The sequence below is a fragment of the Notamacropus eugenii genome, chromosome 4, assembly GCF_028372415.1.
Source record: "Notamacropus eugenii isolate mMacEug1 chromosome 4, mMacEug1.pri_v2, whole genome shotgun sequence".
NCBI lineage: Eukaryota > Metazoa > Chordata > Mammalia > Diprotodontia > Macropodidae > Notamacropus > Notamacropus eugenii.
The window spans coordinates 366,308,209-366,322,690 of record NC_092875.1 but is presented as its reverse complement, the minus strand read 5'-3'; the positions used below and the strand labels follow the sequence as shown (position 1 = coordinate 366,322,690).

The following is a 14,482-nucleotide window of genomic DNA, read 5'->3' as shown; positions in this document are numbered from 1 at the left end:
AAAACAAGAACAGGATAAAAAACATTCGGAATGTTAAAGTAAGATCAAGGTAGGACAACACAAGAACACAAATTCTGTGCCTGCCACAGCATATAATTGAGCTGCTAAAAAGCAGACTCTGTTAATCATTTTAAAATGGAAACAAAAAACTTTGAGTAGAACTGAGCTGATTATTCTCTCACATTTAAACTGATTTTTCATTTTGTTTTGGTTTTAGAAAGAAATGAAGCAATCAATAAAACAAACTGTATCATTGGAGCAAGGAGATGCTGATATAAAAACACTTGTTTTGGTTTTATGTTTATACTGCTCTGGTTTCGGTTTCAAATTGGGTGGCCAACTTAAAGTTCAGTTTGGAGGGAAGGATTAAGCTAATTTTTTAAAATGCCAAAGTCAAACACAGACCAGCTCTTCTTGTCTGTTCATATCACTGCCATCTGGGGTTTCACTTCTAGATGGTAACTGATTAAATTCGGTTTAAAGTAGTGGCTTTTGGGCTCTTCTGACTCTGCATCATCCTGTTTTCCTCCCTATGCCTTTCCATCACTCTGAATAAACAGTTCTGAAGAAAACATGGCACTGCATTCTTTCATTCACACTAGGGAGAATGAAGTGGAAATGGAGTTCCTATCACTGCCCTCCTGGGTTCTCTACTCTTAGGCAAAGCAAAATCAGCAGAAGACAGCTAACTGAGCTAAAGGAAAATTCCCTAAAGCATGTTGAGTCCAGTTTCACCCTACTTCTTCAAGCTATACAAGACTGATTTTTGCAGACTGGGGTCATGGAAGGAGAAAAAGCATGTAGTAATCTATTATCATGTAGTCAAGTTATGTATGTTGGTCTCTTATCTCTCTACTAACTATGAAGTCTTTGAGAAGTGGGACTCTCTTTTACCTTTCTTTGTATCCCCAGTGCTTAGCCCAGTGTGGTAATTATTTAAAAAATATTTACTGACATGACTGGACATTAAGCTTCATGAGGGCAGAACAGTTAACCCCTGCATTTTTCTCAACATCTAGTACACAAAAAGCACAGATATAAGTTTGCTGTTGTAGAAAAAGATCACCAGATAGAGTCAGAACATATGGAGTCAACTTGTGTGCCCTTGGACAAGCTCCTTACCCTCCACAAGCCTCAGTTTCCTCATGTGCAAAGTGAGGGGGTTAGACTAGATGGTCCCCAAATTGCTTTCCTGCTCTCAATCTCTTTTCATAAACTCAATACATCCAAAATGGAATTCATTATCTTTCCCCAAAAAATACCCCCCTCACTTCCTAACTTCTTTAATCCTGTAGAAGTCACTATCACCCTTCTATTCACCCAGGTTCAAAAACAGTCATCTACAAAGCCTCCTTGTCCTTCACAACTTGTATCCAAGTTGTTTCTTGGATTTAGTTTGGTGCAGACTAAAGAACACAGGGGTTTAGAGTCAAAAGACCTGGGTTCAAGAACTAATTCTGCCTTACTAGTTGTATAATTTTAAGCAAGTCACTTAACTTGTCTGGCCTCAATTGCTAAGTATTGTTGATTCCACCTCTACAATATATGTCATAGTCTCTTGTTTTTCAGTTGTTTCAGGATGACTTATCCAGGGTCACACAGCTAGTAAGCATCTGAAGCCAGATTTGAACTTAGGAAGATGAATCTTCCTGACTCCCATCCACTATGTCACCTATATGTCCCCTCCCCCCAAATTCTCTCTCCCCATTGCCTAGTTCAGGCATTTATCATCTTTCCCCTAGATAACTGGAGCAGCTAGGTGGTGCAGTGGATAGAGTACCAGTGCAGGAGTCAAGATGGACCTGAGTTCAAATCTCACCTCAGACACTTGACACTCACTAGCTGTGTGACCTTGGGCAAGTCACTTAACCCCAACTGTCTCATCCTGGGTCATTGCCAGTAATCCTGATGAATACCTGGTCACTGGATTCAGATGGCTCTGGAGAAGAAGTGAGGCTGGTGACCTGCACAGCACTCCCTCACTCAAAAACAAAGTCAAGTGCAAGTCATGTCATTATTTCTCTGATGGCATAGTCTTCTTCGGCAATGAAGGATGAACACACCTAGATAATTGCAACAGCAATTATAATTGTTCTGCCTGCCTCGAGTCTTTTTCCTTTCCAATCCATCCTCCACCCTAGTGCTAAACTAATATTCCTAAGTCACTCCTTTGTTTAAGGAACTCCAACGGGCCCCTCTTGCCTTGATGATCAAAACCAAACTTCTTTGTTTCACATTTAAAACCCTTCAAAATTTGGCCCCAACTTACTTTCTAGCCTTGTTACACATTTTTCCTTTTCTCCATACTGTCCAACCAAACTGGCATTTTTGCTGTTTTACACATAATGGAATACCATTTTGTATTTCTGTACTTTTACATAGGCTATCTGTCAGGCCATCTTACTATGCCTCAGAGAATCCTTAGGCTCTCTCCAAAATGCAGCTTAAATGCTACAGGCTACAGGAAGTCTATTTTGTTCTACACAGTTGCTACCATCCTCCTTCTAGAAATACTTTGGATTTATTTAATTTTATCTATGTGTATTGTTATACAGATTATAACTTTCTAGGGGCCAGAAACTATTTCTAATTGGTTTTGTACCCCCAGAATATAATACAGAGCCTGCCACATAGTAAGCATGTAATAAATGCTTGTTGAACTGATTTGTTGTCCAATCAATCAATCACTAAGCATTTGACTGTTCTTACACTATACACCCTTTGCTAGAAGAAACACCCTAAAATTAATGTCACTTTACCTTTGCTTCTAGTTATCCTTCTCCATGGAAACAGCCAGAACCAACAGCCCCAGAGAATGAGACTAAGGAATTAATGAGGAATACACAGCCTTCAAAATTCAGAGCCATACTGAAGTTTCCATAGGAACTTTTAAAAAAAGGAATAGTTCAAATGCATCCTTGCACGGAGAAAGAATTATTTGCCAAGTGTCTTAGTTGACTGAGACTGCAATGCTAACAAGCACAATATGCTATATGATAACAAACCACTTGAAATTCACGTTCTCTAATGATGAATCTCAAACTATTGTCTACAGTCTCCTAGAAATGAAAGTAAACAAAATTTTATTACTCTCCTAGTTTGAACCTATTCATTTTAGTAGTTAATCAAATGGTAAAGTAGAAAAGGGAACTAAGGTAGGAATAAAACATTGTGAAAAAATGAAGAGTACTTTTGAAAGGACATGGTAAGTTGCTTTTTTGATTTGTTGTGCAGCTATATTAAAATTTTTTCCATGAAATAAGCAGTTTGTTGGATAAATGTTCAAAAGGCCATCTTTAATAATTAACCACTTCACAGATTTCCATTCTGTCAACTAACACTCCTAGAGAACTTGATGGAGAGAAAAAAACTTGAATCAATCATATTTTCTAGTTAAGTAGTTTCTGTGAAAAGGTTAAGTTGAAAAATTAAAGCTAGGCAAGATTTTTTTTGGGGGGGTGGAGCTAATAAATTTTTTTTTTGACCATACTTCTGTTCCAGAGGCACAGACAACAGGAGTCATCAGCTATAACAACAGCTACATAACAAGAGTAGTCAAATTTTTGCTTTTAAAAGATGCATTACACAAGCTGTGGTATATGAATGTAGTGGAATACTATTGTTCAGCAGGCAGATTTCAAAAAAACCTGGAAAGACTTGTACGAACTGATGCAAAATGAAATGACAGAACCAGGAGAACATTGTACACAGCAGCAGCAACGTTGTAACAATGATCAGCTATGAATAACTCAGCTCTTCTCAGCCATACGATGATCCAAGATAATTACAAAGGGCTATGGAACATGCTATTCACATTCAAAGAAAGGAGTAAAGGACTCTGAATACAGATTGAAGCATATTATTTTTGCTTTCTTTCTGATCTGTTTTTTTCCTTTTGGTCTGTTTCTTCTTTCACAACTGTGACTAATATGGACATCTGTTTGCATATATACATCCTATATCAAATTGCTTACCATCTTGGGAAGAGGGGAGGGAGAAACATTTGGAACTCCAAGTTTTGTAAAAATCAATGCTTAAATTTATCTATATATAATTGGGAAAAAATAAAATACTATTTAAAAAGATAAAAGATGTGTTGCAACACTGACTTTTCAAACTGGGTAAGCTCCTCCAGAACTTAGGGCTGCATAATTTGTTTGTCTTAGATTTCCCTTATAGCTCCTAGTATAATACTCTGTACAGTAAAATCATCTCTTATGTTTTTCTCTATCATGCTTTTTCCACTGCCAATACCTTAGTATAAGTTCTCACAATCCATTAGAGATAGTGTAATAGTGATGGGTTTTCCCTTTCCCTCTCTTTCTGACATCCTATCTATTCTTTATGGGACAGTCAATATAATCTTTCCTGTGTAAAAATCTATGCACAAGACATGTCACTCCTTGCCTTAAAAATTTTGATTGTCTCCCTAATGCCTAAAAAGTAAAATTCAAACCACTTTTCTTGACATTCTCATAGATTAGAATTGAAGAGACTTCCTATTTTTCCTGCCATTTTCCAGATAAGAAAATTGAGGACAGAGAAGTTAAGTAAGTTGCTTAAAATTACACAACTAATAAGGTAGAATTAGTATCTTCTAGCCAAACCATTACTTTCAGGCTTCTGTATCTGTATTCACACTATTTATACTCTTCCTTACATGTAGACTTTCCTCTTCTATTCTCTTTACCTACTGAATTTCTATCCATTCTATCTATTCTATTTTGTCTGTGATGACTTAGCTGCCCCGGCTATCAGGTTCCAAGCCAGTACTGATTCTTTTCCCCTGAAAAAAGCACTCAAACCTCTCTAATACTACATATTATTTTGTATTAAACCTATAATATGTCAAATCGTACCAGATTGTAAAGCCCCATGTGTACAAAGACTCTATCTTATAAAATTTTAGATTTCTCTAGCACTCAGAAAAGAGTTATTCATATAACGGGTGCTTAATATTTGTTAATGAATTGAATTTCATAAGTGACTTAAAAAATCAATACCTGATCAACTAAAGAAAAAGCATTCTACTTTTTTTGGCTGCTACATCAAACTGCCAAATCTACTTAACTGAGATAAAATAAGGCAAAGCAAATACGGTGAACCAGCTAGGAAAATCAGAATCTAGTTTTATGCAGGAAAGAAGATCTTTTTGCAAGCAGACAAAAGCCTTATAACCAATATACTATGTGGCAAACTGCTGAGCACAGCATTTCTTTGAGCATCACTGAGAAACCATTTTCAAATTCCTAGCTGCATGATAACAGAATCCTTGCAATGATAAAATGCACTATATTTTTTTAAAAAAAGAATTAAATCATATATATCATGGAATGACTTGGTAGTAACGAAAGACCAGAAAACAAAATTAGAGCCAAAGGGATCAGCAGAAAACCATTCAATCACTGCAAATACCTCTATTTTTAAAAATATTCTCATGGGAAGGGGAAAGAGATTCAAGTATAATTGCTGCAAAAACGACTTCCAGATCTACACATGCAATCTTCATTTCTCTCCGAAGCTCCATGCCCATGTCTCCAGCTCTGTGTTGGAGATCTCCATCTGTATGCTCCATAGACGTCTCAAACTCAGTCTGTCCTAAACAGACATGATCCCTCTCCTGAAATTTACCACTTTCTCCTAACGTAACTATTCCTGTTGAATGTACTATTTTTCTTTCAATAACCTAGGCTGAAAACCTACATCATGCTCTACCTTTTCCTCTCACTTTCCCTTTACCTAAATGATCATTTGCCAAGCTTTGCCAAAAATTAATATTTGTTTTATCTCCAAAATCTCTCTCAAAATTTGTCTCCTCTCCATTTACACCAACACCACCTTTATTAAAGCCCTCATTACCTCTTTACTGGACTACTGCCATAGCCTCCTAATTGATCTTCCTCTAATCTCTCCCCTCTCCAAACCATCCCCCAGAAAGCTGTCAAACTGATATTCCAAAAGCATAGATTTGACCATGTCACTTCTGTGCTCAAAGTTTCTCTATTGTCTCAAAAAAATATAAAGGTCAGTGTCATTTAAAGTCCTTCGCAGTCTGGGTTTAGTCCAACTTTTCAGCCTGATTTCACAATTTCCTCTCATGCAGTCAACTGAACTGTTATTCCCTGGATGCTACATCCAATGTCTAACCTTCATGCCTTTGCCCTGGCTGTTTCTTAGGCCTAGAATCCTTTCCCTCCTCACCTCTGCCTCTTAGAAGCCCTGCTCTACTCAAGGTTCAGTTGAAGCGATACCTCCTACAAGACCTCTAAAAGAAGACTTTCTTGGGATGGCATCTCACCCCCCCCCCCCGTAATTATTTTCTATCTTTATTTTTTATATATTTTGCATTTGCTTATGTATCCCCTGTCCCAGAGTCAAGAGATATGAAACTTTTTGATCATTGGTGGAGATGAATACTCTACCCTATATGAGGGGTAGGGTGGAGATGGAGAGAGAAGTAGAGCTCCAGTCTAAGTAAGTCCTCTTCTAGACCCTTCAAGGACAGTCTCCCCTTTGGGAATTTTCAAGTACCAGTGTTCTTCAGGACACTTCAAGCTTTAGGACTCTTTAATTTTCCAGTTGCTTTGAGTACATCTGCCTTCCAGATTTGAGAAGCCACATCCATTTCAGATTGCTGAAGGAAAAGACTCTGGGAAGAGAGGAGAGGAGCAGGCAGTCTCCATCATGTCCCTATATCCATCTTGCTATACTAGAGACTTTGGGGAACTTCCCCTTGGATGAGATCCACTCTCTATCTTGGTTGAGTTGAATGATCTCCTTTCAAAGGGAGACCTCATTCACTCTATTGTCTGGTATACATTCTCCTAAGTACACTTTCTATGGGTTCTATTTTGCTATGATTTGGATAAATGGGTTTCTCTGCTATTCACTCTGTGGGTTCAATGTGGATTCAGTATTTGGTAAGAAAGGGGTCAAGTCTCAGATATAAATCTTGGGGTCCTCCTCACCCCAAATGACAAAGTAATCAGAAATTAGATCTAACCTGATCATATCCTCATGACCAATAAGAGTTAAGAGAGTAAACAGATATAATTTTGGCCCAGGAAACCCTCTCTCTGAAGAGGGCAGAGTGGCCTCCAATCCCAACTTTCTGCTTCCCCTCTTAGAAGGAATTAAAGTCTTCTTTGGAGAAGGGCACAGGAAGAAAAGATTAGAGATGTCTATTCTGCCTCCCTCTAAGTCATACAGTGACAGCTCTTGATACACATAGGCCCTCACTACATATTGGCCCATTCCCTATACTTATCTGTGTACGTGTTATAACTCCTAGAGGGCAAGAACTGTTAAAAGCCTTTGTATCCCAAGCTGAGCACTCGGGACATAGTAGTTGTTTAATAAATGCTTGTTTAATTAATTTAAATTGATTTTTTAAAGTTCAATGTTTTCATAAGGTCTCACACTAATTTTTAAAGGAAAGAGCATTGCAAGCAGCTCAATGAGGAGCCATTATCGTTATTCCCAACTGTTACGACAGTAGATATGTTTGGGTGCAGATTACTTAGGATAAGTAATAATTTTGATATGGTTTTTTTTGTGACAGCAGTGGTTATATAGGTATATGCCTCTACTGATGTTAACCTAACTCGTAAAGTTTGACCCTGACTAGATAAAGCTATACTGAGATGACTTTCCTACCTCTAGTTAAGTTGCTGTTGAGTATGAGATTTTGTGCCACACGTGTTTCATTGCTCCCTTTGCTGTGTTTTTTAATTCTGTGGTTTTTACTTTAAAAAATGCAAAATTTGTGGCTCTTAAAGAATACACTTCGTTGACAAAGATACTGCAGTGTCTATTAGTTTAGGGAAGTCAAGCATTTCAAGGATCATTTGTGCCCACAATAAAACCGTATCAGTGATATGAAGTGTAAAGGAAAGTAAGGTTAAACACAAATCAAAATATCAAAAACTGAAAAACTATTGCAATAAAGCAATTTCATCTTCAGAAAAAAGTTAAGATCTTTAGAGAGACCTGGCGGCTGGAAAAGTTATTAATTCCATTACAGTTTGACAAAGATTGAAGTTTGAAGAATATTGAGAAAACTACAAGAAGAAAAAAAGTTGCTAACTGATGGCTATGAAGGAAAGAATGCTTGTCCTGAGTACTAAATATTGGAAAAAAGTAATTTTTCCTGATGAAACTCACTTTTTTATGCAAGACTACATTGAAATCATTGTCAAAAGTTCAGATGAGCCTGTAAGATATGGGCATCTTCATCAGATTGTAAAATAATCACCCCAAAATGATATTTCAGCAATTTAAAAAGAATTTTTTTGAGGAAGAGAAGGGAATAGGCATTTACATGGAAACTATGTGCCAGTCACTATGTTAAGTACTTTACAAATGCTACCTCATTTGATCTTCACCTACCCGACAGGTAGTGCTATTAGTAACTTCATTTTGTATATGAGGAAACTGAGGCAGATAGTGGTTAAGTGACTTGCCCAGGATCAGACAACTATTAAGTATCTGAGGCTGGATTTGCACTCAGGTCTTTCTGACTTTAGACCCAGAATTCCATCTCCTAAGTCACCTTGCTACCTTTTGGGTTTGGAAGTCTTCTGGTCTCCATTTCAATAAAAATATTGATGTAATGAAAAGAAGTTGTTTTAGATTTACAGAAATTCCCAAACAGTGCTAGAATACTATGATATATATAGCCTTGCATCATGACACATGTCACAAAAGGTTAAAATGGTAATAAACATGCTTCAATAGCCTGGGAATCCACTTACTTTAATGAAAAAGTTATAGATTATAATGAAGGCTAAACTCAAGAAATAAACTATTCATCAAAAGTATGTTTAATATCTAATATATAAATGTTTCATGATGAATAATTAAAGAATGTATCAAAATCATGTGAACTCAGTTCCAAATCATTTAAAACAAATGACTGAAACAATAGGTGGACATATTACACATTAAGAGTTTTTTTAAAGGTGTAAAAAAGTTGATTATTGTAAAAGTCAATAAATTTAATTATTTTATTTTGTTCTGGTTAATTTACACACCACTGTTCTTGCTCACTATCCATAACATTTCACTTCCCATTTCCACACTTATGCATTGATTTTGTTCTATGTCTGGAATGCTTGCCCTCCTCACAACTTCCTCTTGGAATCCTTAGCTTTTTCAGGTCTCAGTTAAAGTGTCATATCCTGTACAGAGCCCTTCTTGATCCCCCCAACTAAAGATGTCCTTTCAAAAGTTCTCTCTCTCACTCGGAGTGTGTGTGTGTGTGTGTATACACATATATGTGCATGCATGTATATAAACTTGCAGTTTATGGATATATACATATACACATACATGCACACATATATGACAGAATAGTTACAGTGCTAGATTCTGAGTCAGGAAGACATGGATTCAAATCCTACCTCACACACTTAATATCTGTATAATATGTGTATAACCCAAGAAAGTTATTTTAACCTCTGAGTTTTGGTTTCCTCATTTGTGAAATGGGAATAATAGCAGCACCTACGTCCCAGGATTGCTGTGTGACTCAAGATAGTGTGCATAAAGCACTTTTTAAAGTCTAAAGTGTTATTTAACTGTGAGATATTATTATTGACTCATCTGAGTAGACTTTATTGTCCCAGGTTGTTTGAAGGCAGAAATAGCTGGTTTTGTCTTTGTATTCCTAGCTCCTAGCACTAGGTCTGGCAGGCTTTAATACATGCTTCATGAATGAACTGCTCTTTGCTCCAAGAGAACTAAGGCAAAAGTAAAGGATTGCACAAACTGCATCCCTAACTCAACTCGGCTAGCCTGCAAATTGTTCACTGTAGCTAGTAAAAAGTGAGGCCACTTTGTGCAATGAGAATAGAATGCCACAAATGTATTACTGCTCAAAACTTTCAATGAACGTGTGTTATTAATGATGGGTCAAGGATTCTTTAACTTTGCCCAGCTCTACTGTGTGACATTAAAGTTAACCTGGATATCTCTGAATAATTAAGTCCATAGTATTTCATAAAAATGCACAACTAACTAAAAGTGTGATCTCAAGCAAAGTCACTTAAGTACTCAATCTCAGTTTCCTCATCTGTATACCACAGGAATTAGATTTTATCCCTACTCTTAACCTAGAGGTTTTCTGGACTTAGTGTTTTTGCTGTTAATATAATCTGAGGTTAGCATTATCACTACATTGAGCCTCAGTCCCTTTCTAATACAAAATTGTTTAAGGATAAGTAAAAGTTTCTCCCCCTACCCATAGATTTAGCAGCCAATTTTAAAACGGATTCAATGCCAAACACAAAGATCAATGCAAGGAAAGTATGCTTCCAGGTCCTTAGGGCTCAATGTTTTAGGATCTAGTTGGAAAAGTTTTCCATAATTTGTTTCTAGAATCAACTTTCCACTCTTCCACTTCAACTTCAAACACCACAGTGTGAAAAACAAAGAATACTTTTGCTGGCATTCTTGTGACCAAGTAGGGAAAAGAGAAAGTCCCTGTTGGTTGGGCTAGTTAGGTTTAACTAGAATCTTTTTCTTTCCAAAATGGCTTTCTTTGGCTGTATCCACACTCTCTTCATCTCCCCTTTCTCTGCCAAAATAAGGTGGAGAAGAAAGAAGTACATAATAAAAATTCAAATAAATACACCCACAAGGAAATATTTGGCAAATTCCATAATGCCTGAAGGTACAAAAGGGACGGGCAAAACTAGTTTGTTCCCAATTTTTTTTTAAGAAGTGAGAATTAAGAAAAAAATAGAATGTTAAAACTGGGAGAAGACTTGGAGACCATCTAGTCTTTTCCATTCATTTTTCAGGTAAGCAAACTGAGGCCCAGTTGACCAAGATTTATTCAAGTCTAACCCAGCAGGAACTAGAACCAAGGTCTTCAGACTCCTAAAGGAATGAGGGGAACAGAATAAGCATTTATGTAGTGCCTACTATGTGCCAGACATTGCACTAAGCCCTTTGCAAATAGCATCACATTTGATCTTCCCAACAACCATATGATGAAGATGCTAGTACAGTGCTGTTTTCACTAACCCAGCCCGTAGGATATCATGACCCAAGACTACCAATAACTATAAGCTGCAGTTAAAAAGCAGACTGGTCCACTGATGGGGCTCCATAGTCTTCAATATATATATGCCAATTTTTAAGTGATGATGCCCTTAGTGGGTTGGTTACATGAGACAGGCCTGTAGATAAATAGGATTCCAGTCTCTGTCTGTCTTCCTCTCTCTCTCTTTTCAGACAACACAGTACCTGGTTCATAGTAAACACTTAAAAACGCTTGTTCTGATTCCTCCCTCCCTTCCTTCCTCTTTTCTTCCGTCTTTGCCTCCTTCCTTCCTCCCTCCAGCAATTTTAATCTTGTGTTTAGGATCCAGCACTACAGTAGAAAACCTAGGTGAGGAAACTGACCTGCTAGGTCCTACACTCAGAGGTAGTTTCACAGTTCATGTGAAAGAGATCTGAAGTTTTTACAAGACCACAAGTTTAGTAGCATTCAAAAGTAAGTCATGGCAGCCCAAAAAGTTAGTGCAGTCTAAGATTGAACTGAGAGAAGGAGAGTATTCAGTTCAGAGTGTTCTATCCTGCCCTGGTCAGATCCTAGAAGACTCTCTTCTGTACAGGGACATACATACACAACAAGATGGAAACTGTTCAGAGAAATATGAACAGGTTGATTAAAAGTCAACATCATGAGAACCAGAAACTTCAGCTATTTAGCCTGCAGAAGAGAAAGTGCTTAATAAACACTTGACTGATTGAAATGAATTGGAGGGGGAGAGGAGGAGGTAGAGGAGAAGGGGAGTGCAGTAACTGACATGCAACCACTTGGAAAAGGGATTTGACTTGTTTTGCTTGGTCCCAAAGAATAGAACTGGAGCATTAGGTGAAAACTGAACCCATATTTAAGTTCAATGGAACTAAAGATTACTTAACAATTAGAACTATCCCAAAGTAGAACTGATTGTCTTGGGAGATAATGGATTCCCCTTCTCCCTAAAGAAAAGCCTTAAAGCAAAAGCTAAATCTTAAATCTTAAATCTAATTCACTTGAATGTCATGGTATCACCTCCTTGATGTCATGGTCCTCTTCAAGAAGAAAGGACAAAGAACAAGATGACCAATGACCACATAAGGTGATGCCTGTGATTGAATTAGGCAGCCTTTGAGATCCTATCTAATTCAGTGATTCTGCTTTCAAATGTGTACAGCATTATTCTCTGTAGGGAAACTCTGATTCAGGGGGTGTGGTTTTAAATAAAAGTCTGTCTTGTTATAGAGCAGAGTTTTTTATTCCTTCAAGGGAGGAGATTTTGTGCCTGGGCGTGCAGAAGGGGGTGGTTTTTAGGGAAAGCCACCAAACAGAATAGGTCTATAACCATTTTCCTTTAACTAATTATCCAGTGGCTGAGAATAGTTTAAGAGTTCAAGCACCTTCCCCCTTTCTCCTTCAGGCTGCCAGCTCATTATCATAGCTTTGCAGGACCTCAAAGGCCATCTAATCCAACCCCCCTCCCTTTATTTTACAGCTGAGGAAACTGAGCCCCAAGAAGACTCAAGATTTACTCAAGGTCATACAGGCTGTTAAGTGTTTTAGGTAGGATTCTAACCTAGCATCCCTGGTTTTTCCACACTGCCTCTCTGATTATAAATAAGAAAAGTACAGCACTTCGGATACAAGAGACAGTCTGGGATTCACCACCTTCCCAACAGAGATTTTTCTCTTTGTTAGGAAACTAACTTCCGTTGGGTTGGCAGAAAAGTGATTATTTAGCCATCACAACTTCAGTCCGAAATAGTTCCGAGTATGAACATCCAAGAGTTTTCTTAAGCAAGCACTTTCGCAGTCTTTCTCATTATTGACCAACCTATTCAGTGGCTCCTGAGGATGTTTTAGGGGCTCCATTGATACTGCTGTCACTGGCTACCCTGGTACCATTTCTTCGTTGAGGCCTTGGTCAGCCCACAACCACCAAAAAGGCGGGCAGGAGAAGGGCCCAAAGGGCACTGCCAGCCAACTTCCCAGGAGTTCAGAGAACACAGATGTCCCTCCCCACTGCCCCTAGCCCCAAGACAGTCTGTCAGTCAATAAGCACTATGCTAGGCTCTGGCAAAGCCTCTGCAAGTATTTCGGACTCGTCTGCTCTCCCCGCTGGACCTCAGTTTCCTTCCCTCCCACCCACGGCTCCTGCCTCTCTGGAGACAACAACTTTCCAGAAGCCACCGAGGAAGCTGGCAGGCTTGGGGCGAGGGGGAGGGCGGGGGCAGCTGCTCAGCAAGCGCTTCAGCAGCGGGCAAAGGTGAGGAGACCCGGAGCCGGGAGCAGCAGCGCCCATGCCCGCGTCTGCCCGCGTCCAGGCTTCCCCAGCCTGCCCGCAAACGTTTCCGCTCCCCCCACCCCCGCCGAAGTCAAAGCCTGGGAGGGGATGGGGGACCTAGGGCTCCTTCCTTTAGAACCCCGCCCCCCGCCCCCACCCCACCTCCCCCGGGCCTCTGCAAAGTCCGAGGAGAACGTCACCTGCTGCGGGAGGAAGGTGGTACCTCTCCCGCGCCTGGTGCTGGTGCTTTCGGGCGGCCATCCCAGGCTGCTGGAGGGCCGGCGAGCGCCTGCTTAGCGCCAGCTCGGGGAGCAGCCGCCTGCCGCCGCCTGTCTGCCTCCCATCCCCGCGGGGCCGCTGCCCGCGAGGGGACCTCGCTGCCCGCGCCTCTCGCAGCCTCCGCTAGCTTGGGGCCACAGCCGCTCCCTCCCGGGGCTCGGTGCGCCGCCCTTCCTGGCCTCTCACTTACTCCAACAGACTGGAGGGCCAGCCAATCAGACCCCGCCTTTCGGAAGACAGAGAGGTTGGGTGTGTCCTAGAGCAGCACCTTGTGCTCTTTTGTTGGGGGGGTGCGGCTCAGGATGTTTTCCTGCCTCGCCCAGAGGTAGGGCTAGGTTTCCAGCCCCTTAGAATGCTTGCACTTCTCCAAACTATATATCCTCTTACAGGAGGAAATGTCTCGTGAATCTCCAGCCTCCTCGGAGGTAAAACACACTAGACCTGTTCAGTCTTATCTGGCCCAATAGAGACTACCCCCGTGGGTGTTTCCCTGTGAACTTTCCTCCGACATCCATCACTTTTTCGGAATGACTGGTGTGGTGCCGGGTGCCTAGCCTTGGGGTACGGTGGAAAGAGCGCTGATACTCCAGTCAGTTCCCATCTTCGACAACTTTCTTTTTATCTGTGTAACTTTGCCCAAATGACTAAACTTCCTGGGTTATTAATTTCCTTAAGGAAGAAGGCTCGCCAAACTGGCCTCTAAGGTCCCTCTAACTCCAGATCGCTGAGCCTATGGCCTTTCTGAAAAGGAAAACACCGGGAATACTGCTCAGAATGCGCTTGGATTTTTGTAACGTTCTCTTCCTTGTTATTTATATTGAATTAAACTAATCTGAAATTCCCAGAGCTACAGAAAGAAGGCAAAACCAAGGCTGTGGTCTTTCCAT

At 39.9% G+C, this 14,482-nt stretch overlaps 1 protein-coding gene across 1 annotated transcript in view; it reads right to left on the bottom strand.

The window, feature by feature from the left end:
* Positions 1 to 13,797, bottom strand: part of OTULINL (OTU deubiquitinase with linear linkage specificity like) — a 37,054-nt gene extending 23,257 nt beyond the window's left edge. The window contains exon 1 of the mRNA XM_072605446.1: positions 13,517 to 13,797. Coding sequence (XP_072461547.1) covers positions 13,517 to 13,577 — 61 coding nt within the window. The 5' untranslated portion in view covers positions 13,578 to 13,797. The remainder of the gene's footprint in view (positions 1 to 13,516) is intronic.
* Positions 13,798 to 14,482: the final 685 nt, after the last annotated feature.